General features: G+C 33.5%; 1 protein-coding gene across 2 annotated transcripts in view; it reads right to left on the bottom strand.

Moving 5' to 3' along the window:
• LOC105143775 (S-formylglutathione hydrolase) overlaps window positions 1–24,188 on the bottom strand; it is a 48,280-nt gene that overhangs the window by 11,436 nt on the left and 12,656 nt on the right. The window contains exons 1-2 of one of the 2 annotated variants that reach the window (XM_011052264.2): window positions 1,886–2,033; window positions 1,739–1,809 (exon numbers count right to left, since the gene is read on the bottom strand). In XM_011052264.2, coding sequence (XP_011050566.1) covers window positions 1,739–1,809 — 71 coding nt within the window. In that variant the 5' untranslated portion in view covers window positions 1,886–2,033. Of the gene's footprint in view, window positions 1–1,738; window positions 1,810–1,885; window positions 2,034–24,188 lie in introns of those variants that run through there. The other variant, XM_011052263.2, reaches the window with a different exon arrangement.

The raw sequence follows: 24,188 nt of genomic DNA, 5'->3' as shown, positions 1-24,188 counted from the left end.
ATTCTATATTTCTCATTCACACTAATTATATTATTTTAATACTTCTTCTCATTTTCTACAGAATATCATAAAATATTCGTAACAATTGAACTCTCTCTCTGAAATCGATTGATTCAAGTCTGCGATAAACTGAATTTCCATTTTCAATTGAGGAATTTGGCAAAATTATTTTTATCGAAGGACATCATGTTAATCTACTTTCGACCGAAGTATTTCCTTCTTCTTATTTTAATGTAAGTCTTAACACAATTTGACATTTGAATTTTATATGAATTGATACATTACCACTGACGGTTTTTTTTTAATATTTCATTATATGCGCTATTTAATTGATTTGTTAATTTAATAATGTATTTTTGTTTTGTATACTGAAAACTTTGTAAGTCGAAACGTTTGTAACTTTATATTATTTTATTAATTGTATTTAGTTTATTATTAGTTTTTATTATATAGTATTTACATTTTTATGTTAATTGTATTAATTTAAAATCAGTCTAATTACAAGCTCAAAATAAGCTACGACTTTGTTTAATTTGTTTTGAAAATCCTTTAAATTAAAAGACAGTTTGAAGTTAGAATAACAATCCGTTTTCCGAAAAAGTCGCTGCATGGGAAACCCAGCCATAAAAATTTCGGACCGACAAGCATGCAATTTTCCCCAACGATATAAATGATTATATTTATATACTGGAAAAATGAATACTTATATATTAATGAATACTTATCGAACAATTATTTATTAATAATGAATTTCTTTTTATACGTATAGACATTCAATTTTGATAATCTTTATTTAATGTGTATGTGCAGACAAATAATAATGCATCCTAATAATTCTGATTGGTTGATCTTCACTCTTCACTTTTCCGAGATTGCGTTTTCCGAAATTTCATGGTACTTTTGAAATTCCAACTATCATGGGACAGCACCTTAAGTCTTATTAGTGAATCAGTAAAGTTGGCCAATTTTCTTAAGACTGACTAAATTCGACTTTATTCCTTCCCATTAATCGAGTTAAACGATTCGCTGTTGACAATTAATAACTAGTAGATGCAAAAAATCATAGTCACTTATTTAGATTAAAATTGATTAAGACTTAAGATTTCCGACTATCGACTCATTATAGAATCAGCATTAAGCGTTGAAGTTCGAGACGAGGAGATATCTGTTCCCGATTTGATACAGCGCTATGTACGTTCTGCTTTAATTACACAAATTGCTGGTAATTTGCTATTCAATATTATCATACCGTGAAGGCATCAAGTTGCCAATAAAGAAGAACTCAATTGCTGCATGTTGCTCGCTAAGTGTGCATTGTTAAGTATGTGTTCCTATCAGAATTACAGCAATTGAGTTATTAATTTCTTATTAATGATAATATTGAGTAGCAAATTGCCAGCAATTTGCCGACCACTTTAAAATAGTCATTAAAATTAGTACTATTGCCATCATGTTGCTATAATATGCAGCATCATACAATGCTGTCATATTGCCGACAATGCAAAATAACATTGATACAGCTATCTTGCTGTTAAACTGCTGGCAATATTATATATATATATATATATATATATATATATATATATATAATATTATTGCTGCATGTTGCTACAATGTCAGCATACTCGAAATTGTTGAAGACAAATTTATGGCAAATTGCCAGCATCATAAGCAATCACAGATTTGTGCGATTTTGCTGAGACACGCTTTGCTGTATGGGTATGTTTTATATATTTACCTGTTGTGTGTATATACCTTCTGCCAGCCTCCAAAAATTTTACTACTCTCAACTTCCGTTAATTCAGACATCTGAAAATTAATTGAATCCTCAGTGAATAATAATCCCTTCTAAATAATTGCACGAGTATTTTATTTGCCAACAAACTTTAAAAAAGTAGATTGCGAAGGTTAGAATCAGATATCAGACAGAAGGTTAGGTTAGAGAGGATAATTAAGACAGAGAGAAATCTGAGAGGACATGACGGTCCAAAATCTGTAACCGCAAAATGCTGCGCACTACTGCCCTCTGACAAAGTGGATGTAAACTACATAGCAACGTCTACTTTTCAAGACTGGAGATGATAAATCGATATTTGATTCATATAATCAATCGTGTTACATATAGCAACTATTTTATAGTGGAGAAGGCGCGAAATCGAACTATCAACTGTCAACCATAATGGAATTGTGCTGTTTCTGAGAGTTGATTCTGTATCTTCAAACAAGGTGAAAATTACAAAAGTGAGCAAATTTACTAGGCGTTGACCAATGAAATAATCAGTATTCTAATAAATTCGCTCTCTTTTATTGTATAATTTTCACTTCATTTCAAGATACAGAATCGATCTCTTGGCCGGTACCCGACACCCGACAATGGTGTCGTTCTTATGTCTTAACTTTTACTAGAAGAACTCTAAGGGTGAAATCACACAGTGCAGAATAGAGGACTACTAAATAGAGAATGCGTCATTGAAACAACCGCACTTTTCCATCACGCAAGTTTTGTGTACTATGATCACATATTCACATGATGCATCAAAGATGTATCCAACATGAATATAATTTAAAAACTACTAACTTCATGTTAATTTGCTTATTAAAATAAAATATAATTTTTCAAATTGTAAAAACAATTATCACTGTTGTAATATTTAATGTTTTACAATTAATATTTACAATTTCATGATAATTTTTTGAACTGTTTTAACGCATTTACTATCATTTTTCCGCATCATGTGAACATAGTACATAAAACTGGTGTGATGGAAAGTGCGGAGAAGGGCACATTGAAATCGCACGTAATGCATCATTGTTTTTTAGATCTTGGTATCTGTATTTATGCATCCAGATTTTGTCATATTGCTTCATTCGTCTCGACATTATGCAATTCCATCATATCAATCAGCGTCAAATTATTTTAACCTCTCGAAATAGGACGATTTATTACAAGAACAATGATGAACTCGTTATTTCGCAATATCAAATGCGGAATAGCGCTGATTGGTCGCTTCAATGACGCATTTTATTGAGTCATCTAAAAAGTATCCGCGGTTTTTTGTCACTAGATGGTGTTGATGGTCAACGCGGATACTTTTTAGATGACCCAATATATTCCGCAGTCCTATTCCGAACCGTGTAATTTCACCTTAATAGCATTTTCGGTCCGACCGAGTTTGCATCAATTTGGGTTAAGAAATGCTTTACTATTGGTTGACGTTACAGTCTCTACCAATAGGAGAGCACGAAACATCATTACTTCAGATTAGTGCAAGCTCAGTCGGGCCGAAAACGCTATAATATTCAACGACAAATAAGTCATGTGATTTCATATGCTAACCTTGAGTCGCTGATATAAATAGCTTAGCAGCGAATTTTTGACGATAATTATATTATATTAATTGTGTTATGTAAAATGATGTAAAGTCCAAAATGTCATATTAAAAATAGTATTACGATTGGACCTGTCAAATTGATACGATTATGCACAACAAAAACAAAGCGAAACTACAAAATAGACAAATAGCACTACAAACAAAATAGACTAATAGTATATATGCATTAATGAATGTACAAATTTAAAAAGAAAATATAAAAAAAGAGATTTTGGGTTGATCTTTTACTTGAAAGATGACGTGAACATAGATTAAAAAAAAATTATTATTAAAAAATTATCAACGAATAACCGATATACTTCCATACACCCATGAGTCGAAATGTTTTTTCGTATATGATTATTTTACATATGTCAAGTATATACAACAACCGTCTAAAAATTTCATGAAATTATCGCACTAACAAATAATACAATAATTAAATAATATAATAATTAAAAAATAATAATAAATAATAATAATTTAATAATACAATAATTAAATTGGTATAATGTATTGAGCGATCATAAAGAAAAGTCGGTATAAATAAAATTGAAAATAAAAATAATCAGAGTTAAATGAAGTAAAATCACACACAACAAATTTTTTTATTGATAAGAAATTTGTTTTTATTTATTTATTATGATAATTATTTAGAATACAAACATCATCACGAAATTTGATAAAAATATATTTATTCGATACGTTTTTACTTAAAATGAAAGAATCTGGCAGAAAAACATGGTGATATGTTTCACGAAGCGAATTATTAAATGTTTCCAGTGAGAAATGACAATGGAATCGACATTGAATCGACATCGATTCCATTGCCATTTCTCACTGGGTTAGAGTAGGAGACTCTGGGTTAGAGAGTAGGACTCTAGGTTAGATTTGCGCTACGTTCGAAATACAAGACGTCTGTGGTTCGGAAACATTACTCGAGTACTCCCATGTATCATTTTATCCTTGTGTCTAACATTGGATAATACACGGAGATACTCGGATGATGTTTACATTACGCTTTAATAACTATTTAGGTAAAAAATTATTGTCATAACCTGAAGTTACTTTGTAAGGCAGACTGTCGCATTTTTCTTCTACATTCATTTCAAATGGAAATGTATTGAATGAGTATATTTTTATCAAGTTTTGCGATGACATCTATATTCTAAGGCTACATTTCAAAACGTCCTTTCCGAGGAAAATTTTATTCGAAATATTGTAGTATACATTACATGTCCTATATATCTCCAGTAAAATTTTCCTCGAAAATTGAAAAATTCCTGAAAATAAATCTTTATGGGTCGACAAGAGAGACCCGTGGAGACGTCTAGTCGAAGATGAATTTCTTTATATCGAAATTTCGGCTAAAAATACTGGATGGATCGCGTTTTAATTGCGATATTCGTAATCAGGAAAAGCTTCTGAAGGTTCGTACAGAATGATTTTTTTGAAAAAAGAGAAAAATTAAAATTTGTTCTATCTCACTCGATGTACTATAGTGCAGTTGAGATGTATATGATCTTATTAATAAAAATTTTCAAGAATCAATTTACAAAATCTGCCTCTGTACGAGCCTTCCCAGCAATATAACAAAGAAATCCCAACAGGTTTCACAAGGAAATATTATTTCTTCGAGAAGAAAAATAAACATAAGAACTAGATCATCAGAACTGCACATTCTGCTATAGCTGATTGACAATTAAATCCTATGACAGCATAATAGCATTTGAGGTCTATTACAGAGAATAATGCAAAGAATTTTGTCTTATAGTGTTAGTTATTCATCCATCTTATTGATCGAATAACAATCAGAAATTATTCCAAGCAATTTCATAATACGTCCTGGAATATCAAAATACTAGAAAGACTACCTATCGTGTCTAATGGAATTTCCGTGACCATAGCGCCTATATCTATATTTCGATTAAATACATGATATTTTAATATTTAATTTAAAATATCTGGATGACTCACAAATGTTTTTAATGGTACTTCATAACTCTTCATACGAAATACAAACGATTCTATATATAAACTTTGTTTGAATCCAGTTAATTATTTCGGTCAAATACATGGTCCAAAAAAGAATGATTAATTGTAATTAATAGAATGACTCATAAACCTTATTTGTACTTCAAAACTCTTCATACAAAATATAAAAAATTTTAAATGATAATTTTTACAACCGGAGATTTTGTACGGTCACGTATATACAAATTCGAATCCCTTCATTTCCATGGAGCGCAATGAGCGTAAGTGAAACAACAGCAAGTCCATAAATGATGTTTTAATATTGTATTTGTCATTCATTTTTTATTATCATATATTTAAGTACAGAATTAAATGCATTTCTCATTAAAAATAATGATTAAAGATGTTAAAATTTATGAAATTAGTCTTAATATGATTGTAACCTTTATGAAATAAAGACTAATTTCATAAATTTTGTGATTTATGATTAGTTGCGCAAAGTCTGCGATGCGCTATATGGATATTGGGATTCACGTTTCAACGTAATAAAACTGGCGGAATAACAACGTGATGAGTACAGAGATAAATTATTAGGTAATTATCCAGAAGACGCTCTTCACCTTCAATTTCAATGAAATTATACTCATTCGACGCGGTATTATGTAACTGCAGTGTATGCTCGCATCACAGTGTTCATGGCTATGACAGATTTTCTAACCGAAAGTCGTCAACTTTAACGATAAAATCTTACTTCGCGGGACTAGGCACAACATTTAACTACCAGATTCTTTCGTTTTATGCAAACCCATCGAATGCATAATTTCATTGAAATTGAAGGTGAGGAATCTTCTGGATAATTACCTAATAATTTATCTTTGTACTCATCACATTGTTATTCCGCTAGTTTTGTTACGTTAAAACGTGAATCTCCAATACCTATGTGCGTAATGAGCGCATCGCAGGCTTTATGCGACCAATCATAAATTGTTATTTCATAAAGGTTACAATCACATTAAGACTAATTTCATAAATTTTAACATCTTTCATCATTATTTTCAATGAGAAATGCATTTAATTCTGTACTTAGATACATGATAATAAAAAATGAATGACAAATACAATATTTAAACGTCATTTATGGACTTGCTGTTGATTCCGTTTACGCTCATTGCGCTCCATGGAGATGAAGGGAATCGCGTAACGAAAACTCGGAACGCTCGTGATTAGTTCTGATTTCGTTCCGCGTTCCGCTATTTCAATTTGCACCCTCATAGTCGTTCCGCTATTTTCGTTATAATTTCACCGTCACAATTTGCGGAATGAACAAAAGTTGCAGATAATCTCAAGATTATATGTTGATATATATTAAAGCCATTGTCGATCAGTACTCGGAATTAGTTGTCCATTTCGGGCAGATTCCTAAGGCGACCCTCACTATCACTCGAGACTCGGCAGCCGAGCCCACGTGACGCTGTGCCCCAGGAGCGTCGCGATACAAAAAGTATGCTGGAAGCATATCTTCCGGCAAATATTGGGTCATCTAAAAAGTATCCGCGATTTTTTGTCATAGATGTGTGTTGATGGTTATATATCTAGTGACAAGTACCGCGGATACTTTTTAGATGACCCAATATTAAAATATTTTCTTTCCTTGATTTTTATTTTAATATTTAAATTTTTTATTATTAACATATTATGTGTATATTCTACAATAATATAATAAGCAATAATATAATTACGTCGTAATTACAATATTATAATAATTGCTTACTATATTATTGCTTATATTATTGTAGAATATACACATAATATGTTAATAATAAAAAATTTAAATATTAAAATAAAAATCATGTAGGAAAGAAAATATTTTAATGATATTTGCCGGAAGATATGCTCCCAGCATACTTTTTGTATCGCGACGTTCCTGGGGCATAGCATCACGTGAGCGATCAGCGACTCGGTCACTCTACCGAGTGAGGGTCGCCTTAGGAATCTGCCCGAAATAGGCAATTAATTCCGAGCATTGGTCCATATAATGCGATTGGTTATATACATTTTTTTGTCTCCTTCATTAATATGGACACAGAATTGGTAAGTAGCAAAATGTTAATGATTCAATAATTACAGTAAATATAAATGTAGATATTAATCAGCAGCCTACGATTCAGTTTATTTTCTTCCTCCCATTGAGCGATAAACGCGGCAGCGAAATCATGTTTCAGAGATAGTTTTACGATTATGTTAAAAATATTTTACTGCTAAAGAAGTTCTAATGTTTACTACTTCGTTATATAAATTATTATATTTACGTATAATTTATGTATTTATAATCTATAATTTTATAGTATTTATAATTTTCTTAGAGATCTCTGCAAATTTTGCAAGCAGATCTAAGAGAATGATTCTGTGATTAGCGATCCGCTAATCCGCTTACGCACGATCCGCTAGGTCATAAGGAAGTCGATTCTGTATCTTCAAACAAGGTGAAAATTACAAAAGCGAAATTTACTAGGTGTTGACCAATGAAATAATCAATATTCCAGTAAATTCGCTCACTTTTATAATTTTCACCACATTTCAAGTTACAGAATCGGTCTCCTGCATACGCGATAAGTACACAAACTCGCGGTGGGATCTCGTACTATGAATAACAGCATGCAATCGGTTATTCGTTGATAATTTTTTAATAATAATTTTTTTTAATCTATGTTTACAACGTAATTTATGTTTACGTCGTCTTTCAAATAAAGTATTAACCCAAAATCTATTTTTTTAAATTTTCTTTTTATATTTCACATTCATTAATGCATGCATGCTATTAGTTTATTTTGTCATAGTTTCACTTTATTTTTGTATTACCGTCAAAAATTTATCACTGCTAACCATAGTGGAAGGGATAACATGGTGTGCATGCGTCATTTTGCAAGCGTCTCTCTCTAAATCTCCATCTTTTTCTATGGATGTCACTGTATGTCGTAAGAGACAAAGGCTATCAACTGTAAACACATAGGGCGGTATTTATTTGTTTTTATTTTGAAACTGTCTTAAATAATGTCTTGAGATGCTAATACAGTAATCCTTGGATTGATTTATGACATCTTAAGACTGTACTTTGTAACAATGCACTCCTAAACCACATTGTATCCGGCGCCAACTTTCTGCTGGATGCCGCCGCAATGACCCCTGATCACTTGCGAACGATGAGAGCACGGTATGCTCGAAAAAGACTAAAGCATAATTCACAGGTCACATCCGTTCGGCAAGAAGCCGAGAAAGACTGCGGAAAGTCGAATGGTGCATCTTCCGCTCGTATCGCAAATCGGTGGAAATCGCTAAGCGATGCCGTAACAATACAAGCGGGAGCAACAGCCGAATAAAAGCCGTGTTTATAGCGAAAGGTGCTTCTTTTTATTTCGCCGCTTTTTCCGAATCGAGTTTCGATTCCGCTCATTCGATTCAGCTCCTAGACCGATCCGCAACGCGACCCGGGGATAGAGTGTACTCCGCCTCCTCGAACGTTCTCGACAATCGGTTGCAGCCATCGCTGCATCCTCGCCGGCCTCAGTACTAGACCAGGGGTTGAGTGTTCTCCGCCTCTGTTGAACGTTCTCGGCCGCCGATAGCCGAGCCTATTCGCATCGCAGTCCTCGCCTCGCGAACACACGCCGCGTCCGCATTCGCCGCTGCTGGCTATACCCGCGACCGCGAATATGCGAATCGGGGCGTCTTTCGCGTCCCGCTCCGCCCGACGTTGCGTCCTTCCGACACGTCCGGCGAGTCTGCGAGCCTAAGGGTGAAATCAGACGGTGCGAAAAACGTTTGCGGAATAGAGAATGCATCCAATAGAAGCAACCAATCAGCGTTCTTTAATGTTGTTCCGAATAACGCTAATTGGTTTCAATGACGCAGTCTTTTTCCACACCGTGTGATTTCACCCTAAGGCCCGTTCTATAATCAATCGTATGTCGGAATGGAGTGTCGTACGCATGCGCACTCGATTGTCGGCTGTCGAATGAAGTTATCACAAGTCGGCTGTCGTTGTCAGAATAGAAGATAGTCAATTCCCATCTTTTTCGACTACAACTAGATGAAATATAATCTTCGGATACATTTGTTTATGGATAAATATTAGGTGTTGGAATTAATTCGTAGCGTTTTACAAGTGATGGGAAGTACTTTCATTAATGTATTTTTTAATGCTCATGTGAAATAAATAACATTCTTTCATTAAAAACGCTACGAATTAATTCCAATACCTAATAGATATACGGATATATGGATATATTTATATTATATTATGAAATCACTGAATGTAGATGAAATAATTATTGATTTTGTTCACGAAAATCATTGCTTGTATAATAAACGCGATGTGGATTTTAAAAATGTTAACAAAAAAAAAGATCTGAGGCAAAAAATATCCACAAATTTGAGAAACTTATGATATAAATATGTCAGATAATTTTTTGTTTGTTAAATTATTATTATTTAATATAAAAATATTTTGTAATTTAATTCTTTTGTATCAAACTTAAGAAATGCCTATAAGAGCTGGCATTAGGTGAATTCGTGTATATAAATTTATTCAAGTTTAATAATTTGAACATACTTGAATATACATTTCAATCATCGTTTTGATTATTTTCAATATTATAAAACTAATTAAATCAATGCATAGTAATCGTCAAGCAAGAATCGCATTATTCTACAATCATATAATGTGTCCAAATTAATAATTTGAAATAAATTTGAATATGTATTCAACGTTTTAATATCCATTCTTTACATTTGTTCCGACTTCGATCAACGACTCGACAGTAGAATAGCAAGTGGTATTCATGTGCAACATACAACATACGATAAATGATTAGTGACAGCCGATATCGACATACGACTGATTATAGGCCTAGTCTACAATCAGTCGAGAGATGTTGTCGTATGTCGCGCCGTAATAAGGCCCGTTCTACAATCAGTCATATACTACGTATTGATTTAATTAGTTTTATAATATTGAAAAGGATCAAAACGATGATCGAAACATATATTACTCAAGTTATTATACTTGAATAAATTTTCATATCACGAATTTACTCAATGTCAGCTCTTATAGGCATTTCTTAAGTTTGATACAAAAGAATTAAATTACAAAATATTTTTATATTAAATAATAATAATTTAACAAACAAAAAATTATCTGACATATTTATATCATAAGTTTCTTAAATTTGTGGATATTTTTTGCCTCAGATCTCTTTTTTTGTTAACATTTTTAAAATCCACATCGCGTTTATTATACAAGCAATGACTTTCGTGAACAAAATCAATAATTATTTGATCTACATTCAGTGATTTCATAATATAATATAAATATATCTATATATCCGTATAAAAATATCTGTTTATCCATAAACAAATGTGTCCGAAGATTATATTTCATCTAATCGTAGTCGGAAAGATGGGAATGGACCATTTTCATAGAGTTGCTTAGACTGTCTCAGTAGTCTAAAGGCTCAGGACGCTCGCACGGAATGCAAGAGACGGGTTCGACTCCCGACTGAGGCAATATTTTTCGCAACAAGTTTATTACAGTTTTTTAATTTGGGAAATTTGGGGGATTATTAATATTTCAGATTGATTGCGTTGAAAATCCGACAACCATATCGGCACGTAATTATCATTTATGAAATTAATTCATTTATTTGAAAATATATATATATATTAGTTCAACATCTCAACTCAGACCGTAGTGGCGCTTCGTATTTAAATTAATGTTATTTAACATAAACGGTCTTGTTTCCAATCTTATTGTCAACATTTTAATACTAATCTAGAAAATAAAAATATTACAAAAATTATGCAAACATTTAAAATAAATGATTATCAAGGTTGTGAATATAAGATACTGTACACATGTTCGAGAGCGAGTCAGAGCGAGAGTGCTGACGTGAAATTTTAAAGTGATACGGCGTTTAGTTGTATTTCGCTTCAATCCAATAATATTCTTTGCGAATCAAACTCGGCGGTTTTCTTTGCGAATCGAACGCGGCGGTTTTCTAGCGGCGGAGCGTCTCCTTGGCGGTGCACTGATAGCGATGCGTTGAGTCAGAACGGCGGAAAAACTAAGAGAGCTATTGTTTCTCGGTTTTGCCTTTTATGCTTCTTTGAGAACAAAGGCTTCCCTTTGCATTCGCCTATGAGATTTTTACAAATTGAAAAATTGGAGGTGATCCTCTGTGTCGGGTGGCGATTGGCGATTTCGAGCGCAACGGCCAAACGGCACGCTATTGCCATGCGCGCCCGTTAAATCTGGATTCTTGATTGGGATGAACGCATATTACGCGTTTTGCGTCACGTGATCGCGCGTGCGCTGCGACCGATCCGAATTGGTTCGCCGTTATAGCGGTTGAAATCTGCATACGTGCGACGTGCGGCTTAGATTATTGTTTTTTGACTTTATCGACGAGGTGATAGCCGAGTTTATGTTTTGCACACTTCTAAGGACGCTTGAGATCCTTCTAGAAGCTTTCGATCCGTATGTCGCACAAATATGGAAATTATGTACATGTTGGCCGTATCTCGAACAACACATTTTTTCAAAGTTTGAAAAATTTTGTTAGTTGAAGATCGTGTAAAAAATCTATAAACAGAATTTTTTTAATATTATAAATAATGAAAAAAAACTTTTAACCAATGATAAAGACAACATTTGAATGATAAAGACAACATTGTCTTAAAAAAACTACGATTTTTGATAATGAATTAAAATTATATCGTAACATAATATTTCCGTGAATTAAAATTATGTCAAGGCATAATAGAAATTTAGAATTTTTATTATATCCCGACATAATTTTAATTCATCGAATTATTATTATGTCGCAACATAATAAAATTCGGAATTTCTATTATGCCTTGACATAATAGAAATTTTTAATTCATGGAAATATTATTATTATGTTACGACATAATTTTAATTCATTATTAAAAATCATAATTTTTTTTAAGACTATTATTTTTTAAGAATTTAATATTAGACTAAATTTCTTTTATGCTATTAAAAAGTAAAACGACTATATACAGGGTGTATAAAAAGTTCCAGACCTCTAAATATTTTGAAAAATAAGCATTTTTGAGAAGTCAGACGAATGTGATCAGTAGATCTTTTTAAACCCTACAACTTTTTTTGAAACATTTTTCTTGAAAATGTGTACTTTTTAAGATTTTAAATTTAAGGGATCCGAGACTTTTTGTATCCCTATATGTATTAAAATTGGTATATTATGTTAACATTATATCAGTCCAGTTAGTTTAATATACTTATATTCATTAAATACGTTCCTTTTATGTGTCATTAAAAAATTCATTTTTTCCAATAAAATCCCAAAAAATTTCGGGTTTTTAAATGAATAAAACCCAAAAAAACCTCCTGGGTTATTTTGGGGTGAATAATGTCAATAATAAAATAATGTCAACCCTTATTCTCAGGGGCGGCGGAGTAAATTTTTTATATGTGTGGAGTGGATCCGGGTTCCGGGAGGCGCGTGTGAAGACGTCTAAAAAAAAAAGGGTCGAAGAAAGGAATCCTATTCCGAGAGGAATGGAAATATTTATAGATATACACTTACAATGTACAAAAACAAACAAAAAATGAGTAAAGTACACGAATATTTATTTTGCTATTCTTTATTTCTTTATTGCGAATGTAGCTCGTCGAATGTTATTTTTATTTATAAATTCATTTACAAGCTCGTGTAAGTCTATCTCTCCAATCTCTTCCTTAAACATATGAACTATGCTGTTTAAACGATTTTGGAACATTGTAGAACGTAGATAATTTTTCATAAAATATGTACCAATTGCTCATAAAAATGTACCAAAAATTTAGGTTAGTTGTAACTCGACATGTGTGGAAATTCCACACATGTCAAATTTACATGTGTGGAGTCCTCCACCATTCCATATACAGATCGTCGCCCCTGCTTATTCTTCTATTCCGACAGCCGCCTTGCGACAACTTCATTCGACAGCCGACAATCTAGGGCACATGCGTACGATGTCCGACTTCGTCATACGACTGATTGTAAATAGAACGAGCCTAAGCCCGTGCTCGCACACATGCTCGCACATACACGCATACTCATCACACACACACGCACATATTGTAAGATACTGTACACACAACGGTACACAATACACAATACGGTCAATAAATTCACATTATATTATTTGCAACCGAGCCGATCTGTATCTCTCCTCCTTGCCTGACCTTTTATTGCATCCGATCGCCTGATTTCGACGAGCTAGTCCGCGTAAAAAAGTCAGGTTGTTACAACTTAAAATAAGGAATATCTTAAATTTAGGAATCGACTATAAAATACCGGCCTGCTTCGCGCCGTGAAATTGGTACTGAATCTTTCTTTGTTTAACACACTTTATAGCTTTGTTCATTTTGTTTCTCGGGAACTATTCGGAGTCGCTCCGAATGAACCCAGCGTATTTGAAATGTAGGATTCGTATTATGTACGACATCCGTCATACGATGTCCGACATTCATCGCAACAATAATGAATGTCAGATATCGTATGACTGATCGTACGTAGTATGAATCCTATATTTCAAGTACAGTAGGTTCATTTAGAGCGACCTCATGCAGCTCCCGAGAAACAAAATGAACAATACTGTTTCTCTTTCTATAGAAAGGCTGCAAACTGAGCACCGGGAGCAGTTCACTTGCATACTGTAGCAATTGTCCACTGCCAATCACAGCGACTTTTGCGTAGGGAGTTTTTTTATTTTTTATTTTTAGCGCTGTGATGCTGCTAACCCATTTATATGAGCGACATTCGAAGTTAGTGACATTCGAATGTTAGCGACATATAAAATTATGTGACTCGTTTGTCGCTGAATATGACTGACATCACATGATGCGTCAAAGATGTATCCAGCATGAATATAATTTAAAAACTACTAATTTCATGTTAATAATTTGTTTATTAAAATGAAACATAATTTTTTTAATTGTAAAAACAATTATTACTGTTGTAGTATTTAATGTTTTACAATTAATATTTATAATCTCATAACAATTTTTTGAACTGCTTTAACGTATTTACTACCATTTTTCTCCATCGTGAACATAGCACACAAAACTGACGTGATGGAAAAGGGCACACTAAACTATACGTAATGCATTATTATTTTTTTTTATCGTGATATCTATACACTCAGATTTTGTCATTTTGCTTTATTCGTCTTGACATCACGCAATTCCATCATATCAATCAGCATCAAATTATTTTAACCTCTCAAAATGCGACGGTTTATTACAATAATGACGCACTCGCTATTCTGCAACATCAAATGCGGAATAGCGCTGAGTGATTGTTTCAATGATGCATTCTTTATTCCGTAATCCTTCCGCACTGTGTGATTTCACCCTTAGTCTCTTATCAACATTCATAAACGGCGGAGATTCAGAAAGAGATGCTTATAAACACCATGTTATCCCTTCCATTATATGTTTAGCGCCGAGACACTAGTGGTCTAGTTTCCACTGAGAATTTAAACTGGATCAAAATGTAAGGGCTTAAACACAATAGGCACAGGCAATAGAGCTCTGATTGGACGACTCATTATTCTCTGTTGCCTGTGTCTATTGCTTGTACCTGTTGTGTTTAAGCCTTAAGAACCAATCACCTACAGTCGAGCATTTCCCTCACGTTCGACTATAACAGAGAAATACTCGGTAGTTAGTTAGTTCTTACATTCTAATCCGGTTTAAATTTTCGGTGGAAATTAGACCAGTGTCTCCAGTCTCCTAATTCGGTATGACCAGAGAGAAATCTGAGAAAGAACATGACGGCCTAAAATCTGTAACCGCAAAATGCTGTCGCCTGCCGCACACTACTGCCTCCTAACAAAGTGGATGTAAACTACATAGCAAGGTCCACTTTTCTGAGGGTACATATGTCCACTTTTCAAGGCTGCAGATGATAAATCGATATTTGATTCATATATTCCCGATAAAACATTTTTCATGCATGAATATATATGTATAAACATACATAAATATTCATAAACATATAATCGTATATGATAAATATGTCCATATATGTTCATATATCCCTCTTTCTTTTAAAATTACTTTTTAGTGTAATAGAAATAATAACAGTAATGTGGAAATATTAAAAATAAAAGGGTAATTTTTTCACACTATTTATTTTAGAAAAAATTAAGTTTAAAAAAATATAAAAAAATTACCATACAAGCTATTATTAATAATAGTAATGTGAAAACATAAAAAATAATAAAAATATAATTTTCGCGTTGTTCGTTTAAAAAAAAAAGTTTGGAAAAATATAAAAAAAATTGCTCATACACAATTATGCATAATTTTATATTTAATTATACATAAGTAATTTTTTTATATTTCTTTAAATTTGATTTTTTCTAAAAACAAATAGTGTGAAGATTACCCTTTTATTTTTAATATTTTTGTTACTATTACGTTATTTTTTCTATTACACTAAAAATTTAATTTTACAAAAGAAAATGAAATGTACGAACATGTATGGACATATTTCATATACAATTTTACATGTTTATGAATATTTATGTATGTTCATACATATTTATACATATTCATGCATGAAAAATTTTTTATTGGAATATACGAACTAAATATCGATTTATCTGTAGTCTTGAAAAGTGGATGTACGTACCCTTAGAAAAGTGGACTTTGCTATGTAGTTTACATCCACTTTGTCAGGGGGCAGTAGTGCGCGGCAGCATTTTGCGGTTACATGTTTTCAGCCGCCATGTCTTCTATCAGGTTTCTCTCTGGTATGACTTTGACAGCTATCATAACATGCATCGATAGATGGTGAATCGCATTCTGAAAATTTTTAAGTATTCCAAAAATCATCAAAAAAAAATATCGCATCTTGTATCTACCTTTCTGTCCATGACTATACGTACACTCAAGGATTTTGATTCTTTCCCTCGGAAATTTTCACAAACTGAAAAATGAGCACTTTTCTACATTAATGCTCATAGTCCGTGTACGATTAATGACACGACTAAACTTTACGTCCATTTACAACTAAATTTAACATAAAGACAAAATAATCTGAATTTTTGGAAGTTTTAAAAAAATAAGGGAAAGAATCGAAGTCCTTAGGTGTACATACCGGTCACAGAAAAATTGCAATATTTTATTTTTGATGAATTTCGGAATGCAGCTTGCTCACCGAACGATTGATTCTTATTTGTCATCTATGAAGAAGAACCAATTACTGGGTAACAAGCTGCGTTCCGAAATCAATCGAAAAAAAGTGTTGCAATTTTTTTGTCCCTGACCGTACATAGCATTAAAGACCTTTAAGAATCTGGCAAAGCAATGTTCAAGGTATCGATGTGTAACTTTTTTTTCTAGAGTGGAAATGTGAAAAGTGAAAATTTTTATGTATGCATATATGAGAAATACATACATCATGCAATAAATTTTCACTTTTCACGTTTCCGCCCTAGGAAAAAAGTTACATGATCAATACTCAAGTTTTGATTGGTGCAGCTATGTTGCAAAATTTTCATGTCATTCTTGTTTAACGATCGGTAAATGACAAAGATGAAGTGATTTAGGTATCATTTGGGTAATCTGGAATCTAAACATAGCTCTGAAAACGCAATATTTTAAAATTTATTATAAAAATCCAATTTGCATTATCATGGTAACGTTTTCTAGACTCTCCCTTGGTCTCTACATAGCACCACTGACAAGATAGTGGACAAATTGAATATTCCTGATTTATTTATATTAGGTGTACAAATAAGTTTCCGCCGTTTGACAAAAGACGGCATCACTAGCAAGCTATGATTAAAATTGTCTGATGTAAAACATTATATCGTAAGGTTGGACATCTGTCAACAACATAATCTTGAAATACTAGCGATTTTGTATTAGCATCATATATTTTTTTTGTACGAAAATGCCAAGTTTTGAGCCGAATAAATGTCATTTGCGGGAACTTTTGATTTACTTCTTTAATTTGAAGAAATCTGCAGCTGAGGTTCATTGATTGCTTGTAGAAGCATATAGTGAGGCTGTCTTAAGTGAGAGAAGTTGTCGTGAATGGTTTCAAAAATTTAAGAACGGTGAATTTGACGTCGGAGACAAAGAGCGTAGCGGAAGGCCGAAAGTGTACGAAGATGCGGAATTGGAAGCATTATTGAATGAAGATTCGTGCCAAACGCAAAAAGTAGTGGCTAGCGATGGACAATACTTTCAATAAAACATTATGTATCGTTCTTTCACAATAAATGCTTATTTTTTTATTAAAAACAGCGGAAACTTATTTGTACACCTAATATAATTTGGGAATCGTTTAAGAAAATTTAGGAAAAGTATTTAAAGTATTTAAAAGTATTTGCTTATAATAGTATTTTTCTTGTTATTAACAAATTTTATCACGCGTCAAATTTAGAGAGCTATTGAGGGAAAGTGGCAAACTGCTCCTTCTCTGGACGTGATCATCAAAACTTCATAGGCAGAGATTGGAGAGAACTGATCACGTGATCCTGGTCCTGCTTGAACACTGTTGTTGAAACTCTATTCATGTGACCAATTTGTCACTCTCTTTGAGGTTCTTTAACAAATGTCAAATTAGCAGACAGCGATTCTATTTAATGTGTTTTATGAATGGAATGTGTTGTGATATGACGCTGATGTCACCTTGGAAGGCTTGATCACTAAGACGACGTGAAATAACGACGACTCTCTTTGTTGTAATAATTTAAACTTTATTCTTGAGTCGGAATTAAGATTTGTTCGAAGCGGGTAGTAGGTGATGCTCATAATTCGAGAATTGATACGTTCTGTTAGAAGCATGCACATGTAACTCGCTTTGAATATTTTCTCACTTTGAATATCATATATACTTTGAATATTTTCTCACAGCCGTTAGAAAGAATTTGTATTGCGTGCAGCAACGAGATCGGCAAATTTTGCCGGAAACTCAGGTAATTCTCGCGCACTGAATGCCTTCGTGATATATCGGTACGCCTACGCGTATATCGGTAACGTTACGGGACACAATACAGCGTTGATACGTGACAACATTTCGGTTTGGTTCGCACTTAATATTCGAGATAAGATTCGTTAAGCATGAATCAGATAGTCAGATGGCGCCAGGTCTGGGGAGTACGGCGGGTGCGAAAGGATGTCCCATCCAAGCGATTTCAAGGTGTCTTTCACTGGTTTTGCTGTGTGAGACGGCGCATTGTCGTGTAACAAAATCACTTTGCCATGTCTTCTGGCCCATTCCGGTCGTCTTTCGATTAATGCGTGGTTTAAATTAATCATTTGTTGGCGATAGCGTTGTGTATTAACGGTTTCGCCGGGCTTCAAGAGTTCATAATACACAATACCGCTTTGGTCCCACCAGACACAGAGCATGGTCTTCTTGCCGAAGCGATTTGGCCTTGGTGTTGATGGACCGGCTTCGCCAAGTGAAAGCCACGATTTTTTCCGCTTCGGGTTTTCAAAATAAATCCATTTTTCGTCACCCGTCACAATTCGATGCAAAAATGATTTCCTTTCGTAGCGTTGAAGCAGCATTTCACAAGTGACTTTGCGATTTTCCATTTGACGTTCATTCAAATTGTGGGACCCATTTACCGAGTTATTGATCTTTCCCATTGCTCGTAAACGTCTGCTGATTGTTTCTTGTGATACATGTAATGCTTCTGCTAATTGCCGTTGAGTTTGAGTTGGGTCTTCATCCAATAACTCCTGCAATTGCTCGTCTTCGCATTTTTGTGGTCTATCAGAGCGCTCACTGTCTTTCACATTGAAATCACCATTTTTAAATTGTCGAAACCATGTCTCACATGTTCTAATCGGTGGAGCGTGTTCACCATACCTGTTTCTACCAGCAAACGATGACTTTCAATAGCCTTTTTCTTTTGATTAAATAAAAAAAGCAATGCGTGCCGCAAATGTTCTTTTTCAGGCACAAAACTCGACATGATCACTGAACGATAAAACAAAGACGCTAGTTTTTGGCGGATTCAACTTGCGTGTGTTTGTAGTTAAATGTCAGACGAATAAAATGGCGTATGTGTCAAATTAATACGCTGCGTACTTTTCGCTGGCGCCATCTCTTAGTTAAACCGGAAAAAACTTATGCATACACCTGGTATGTTCTGTTCGTCTAAACATTCTGTGCTGCGAGTCTTTGTTGCGAGTGGTTGTTCATTATTTATTTATTTTTATACATATTATACTAACGTAATTTTTTCAGGAACATTTTAGTGATGTGGGAAAATGAAAAAATATTTGGAAAAAAACAAAAATTAAAATCAAATGCTATACCATTTTATTTAAAAAATTGCATATGGAAATGTTACACAAGATGGCAAATTTAATTTATTATTTTAGTTATTAAACAGTTTTAATAGCATATATTGACAGCTTTGCATAATAGAATTTAACGTAAGAGTTTATCTTGCATCTAACTATTCTATCGTCAATTTAAAAAAAAAAAGAAAAAGTAGCAAACTTTCTCCTGAAGCAAATACAAACTTAAAATACCGTTTTAAAAAGTCTACGAATGAGTGGCACTCATTTGATTATTGTAATTGATTATCAGCCACTCACAGCACTTGAACAATAGGAAAACTTTAGGCATAGCTGTAGCCAATCACAATCAATGGGATGCATCGTCTACAAATAGTAGATATTTTTTCATAATAGTTTGCGTATGTATGTATCTTATTTTTTCAGGTACTACACAAAAACCAAAAATACCAAAAATTTAGTCAGTATTTTAAGAAGAAAATACAAAATTACATCAAAAAAGCCATCGGAAAAAAATATCGAGAAGCAAGATGATTGAAATAAACGACATAGAAGTCCCAAATATGAAAAAAATGACGTTGTAGCAGCTAATTCATCTCATAATGACGTTGTGATGGCTGATTAATCTCTTGATAATGACATTGTGATGGCTGATTCATCTCATAATAATGACGTGGTGATTGCTTTATCTCATGACAACAATTTATCACGCACGCACGCACGCACGCACGCACGCACGCATGAAATGAACATAAGAAATTATAACAATACAATGAATCCATATTCGTGTATACTTGCGCATGCGTTGTGTTCGTCTATGTTCTCTTCATACTAATAATTGTGCTGCAAGCGGCCCGGAATTCACTTTACTAACGCACGTACGCATTGTGAAAAATCTTATATTATTATTATCCCAGACATAGTAAAGGCCGTAGCACAGACTTTTGCATGACGCATAACGCATAGTGCATAAGCGAATCAACTAATCTTCAAAGAATCTTTCCTTTCCTCTCATTTTATGGAAAGGAAGAATTTCGCAATTGGTTGATTCCCTTATGCACTATGCATTATGCGTTGTTTAAGAGTCTGTGCTGCGGCCATAACGTTTTAAAAATATATAATATTTAAAACGTACATATTGAGTTTGGACATATTAAAAACATCCAGATTAGATCCATGGATATTTTAAAAACGTTTTAAAGACATCCAGTGTTACCATTTTGAACTTCTTAAAAACGTCCATTTTAGGACACAATGGACTAAAACTAAATTCATATATTAAACAAATTTTAGACCACAATCAAGACAAAATGATTCTTATATGAGTATTATTATTGATTAATATCTTATATTCCAGAATACATATCATAAAAAATTATGATAAAAAAAGCACGTTTTTTCCTGAATTTAGCAACTAATTTCATAGTGCTTCGAAACGGTCACCCATCCGATTGCATATCGCCACTCACTATTCTTGACTTTTGAAATTGTATGGAAAACGCTGCACTTTGATGATCCACGACCTATATATGGATGCATAGTTATGTTACATCTGTTCAATATGGTCCTGATAGAAATTTGTGCATTTCAACTGAACATCCAGTCAGTTACTGTCTAATATTTTAATGTTATTACTATTTTCAGGTTAAGAAATCATACTGGTACTTTCACAGTACCAGTTATCATGTATATTGTTCTTGACTAGAGATCTCTTTCCTACCGATAATACAGGGTGGGCCATCTATTGGTACGTTTTTGAATTTCGTCGTATGGCAACACCGAACGAGCTACAGACCCGAAATTTTGACAGTTTATTAGTCATACCGTCCGCGGCACGAAACAACATGTTTTCTCTTGAAGAGCGTTTTGAAATTTTAAAAACTTATTTTCAAAGTCAGTGCTGTGTCGCCGAAACTGTACGAATTTTGAAAAGAAATATGGGTCGTGATAGAGCACCCACCGAAGGAGCTATACGCAAATTGGTGAGGAAAGTTCGTGAGAAAGGGATGTTAGTGGATGACAGAAGTGGTCCCAGAGCTCGGACAGTGCGCACACCCGAGAATATTGAGGCTGTGGCCCAAAGTGTGAGACAATTCCAGCTTTGAAAAACAATATTACGACTGTTTTGAGTGAAATTGGCGCCGAGGTAGTCCAAAATGTCATTAATAATTGGGGTGACCGAATGGCATACTGTAAGGCCAGTAGAGGGAGCCACATGAACGAAATCGTTTTTCATTCTTGACGCGGATACTTTTAGCTTCACAACAAAAAAAAAATTAATAAAAAATATCAATGTATGCTCATTTGATCGCATTTTTAAAAACGTACCAATAGATGGCCCACCCTGTAGTATGTCATATTGATACGGTACGAGATATGTATCATGATGACCTAATTGCAGTATAGATTTTTTGTCGTTGAAAATTTTCAACACAGCATAGATGTTCTAGGGACGTCCATGGAACGTCCGCACATACCAACAAAAATGAAATTCCTCGTGCGATCTTAAAAAAATTTTCACTTGTCAAGTTAATGAAAGCAACACGTCGTGGGCAGATTTAGAAAATTTTTTTGTATAAAATGGACATTTTTAAAATGTCCAAATGTAAACATATTTTATACATTAACATTAATAATGTTTTTAAAACATTCATACTAAGTCTATGGACATTCGGACTAAATAAAAACCAGACATTTAGACATCCAATGGACATTGTGTGCTGTCTGGGATCATTCTTGTATTATTATTTGTGTTTAGTTAATTAAATTTTTTATAAAGTTTTTTATTAATAGTTCAAAAAATGTGTAACAGGTACCCATTATATTTAGTAAGATTCTTATTATATGATTGAAGTTTTTTTGATAAAAGGATGTGAGAGTAATAAAACTCTATCAGTCAAATCTAAAATATCTTCTTCATAATTATAGAATATTGCGACTCTATTTGCTTGATGATTACACTTTGTAATGTACTTTTAGTAAACATATGATATGATAAAAAGGATCTAAACAGTGATCAAAAACGTATGTTATATTTGTAACTGTTGTATTAAATAAAACTTTTTATACAAAGCTATCTAATGTCAACTCTTATAGACAATTTTAAAGTTTGAAAAAAAAATTTGTTATAGTACATGTGATTTTCTTAATTTATAAATACTAAATATATTTCAAGAAGAAAAATTTTGATATTTATTGTTTATTTTTTTCATTTTCCAGTAAAGATAAACGGTTTTATTATAAAACTGTTGTATGTATTATACAAATTTATAATTTATAATTCGTTATATATCGTTGTATGAATTTTATCATAAAACCGTTTGCCCGTCTTTACTGGAAAATAAAAAAGATAAATAAATATTGAAATTTTTCTTCTTGAAATGTATTGGGAGTACAAATTAGTTCGGTCCGTTTCCCAAAAGATGACTCCGGCTATTGTAAATTGTGGGAAATCTGACTCAATGGATAAGTCAGAGTTCTTTTGACAAGCCCACGCTTGTCGTGTGATGTGATAAAGAAATTTACAATCGAGACTTAATTTGTAACTGTAAATATAATATTTATTTCACGAATACAATTTTATACGAACGTACAGGACGAACACCTCTATTGATCTGTTAATATAATATTTCTTTTTTTATTATTTTTTTTACGCTGCTAAGCAACTCGTTACCAACACAATCCTTAAGCTTACTACGCTCGCTGCGCTAGTGAGGCATTAAGAATTCCCCACATACTCCCCCCCGAGTGACAACGAATCCGGCACTTAGATCTACCTTATAAAATATATACAACGTGTCATATAGAATATCTTAAAAGTATCTGACAAAAATTAATTACATTTTTGGAAGATCTGTTACAATTATAAGGCGAAAGTCCTTCCTCTTCGGGCGCGCATACGTTCTCAAAGTTGGTGGCTCGTTGCTAGACGAATTAGCTGTTTGCCCTGTTTCTAGAATCGCACTACACAAATCATCGCGTATGCCATACGCTGGCTTCAAATTCTCGACTGATACACTGCGCTGTGCACCATTAACTTCAATATCGAAAACTCGATCCGAAACACGATTTATAATCTTGTGAGGGCCGGTGTAAGGACGCTCTAATGCTCTCTTGATACCGCCCACCCGTAGAAAAACATGGGAACAAGAATATAAATTTTTAAATACGAATGCGCGTTTCTTGTGCTTATGCTCTATTGAAATTGGCTTAACTTTGCGCATATGCTCGCGGAATTCCTCCATGAAAATTTGCGGACTAGGAGTGAAGTCGTCCGGCAGTATAAATTCTCCGGGGACGCGCAGTGTCGTTCCATAGACAAATTCCGCAGGCGATGCGCCGGTGTCAAGGCGGACATGAGTACGCAGACCTAATAATACGGTCGAAAGTACTCGTGACCAACCTTCATTGGCATGACACATAATAGCAGCTTTTAAGCTTCTATGCCATTGCTCAATCATACCGTTCGAAGCGGGATGATACGCCGT

This window comes from Acromyrmex echinatior, unplaced genomic scaffold, assembly GCF_024713525.1.
Source record: "Acromyrmex echinatior isolate Ae372 unplaced genomic scaffold, ASM2471352v2 Scaffold20, whole genome shotgun sequence".
Lineage (NCBI taxonomy): Eukaryota > Metazoa > Arthropoda > Insecta > Hymenoptera > Formicidae > Acromyrmex > Acromyrmex echinatior.
Note: the sequence above shows the minus strand (reverse complement) of the source record. Positions and strands in the feature narration are given on the sequence as shown.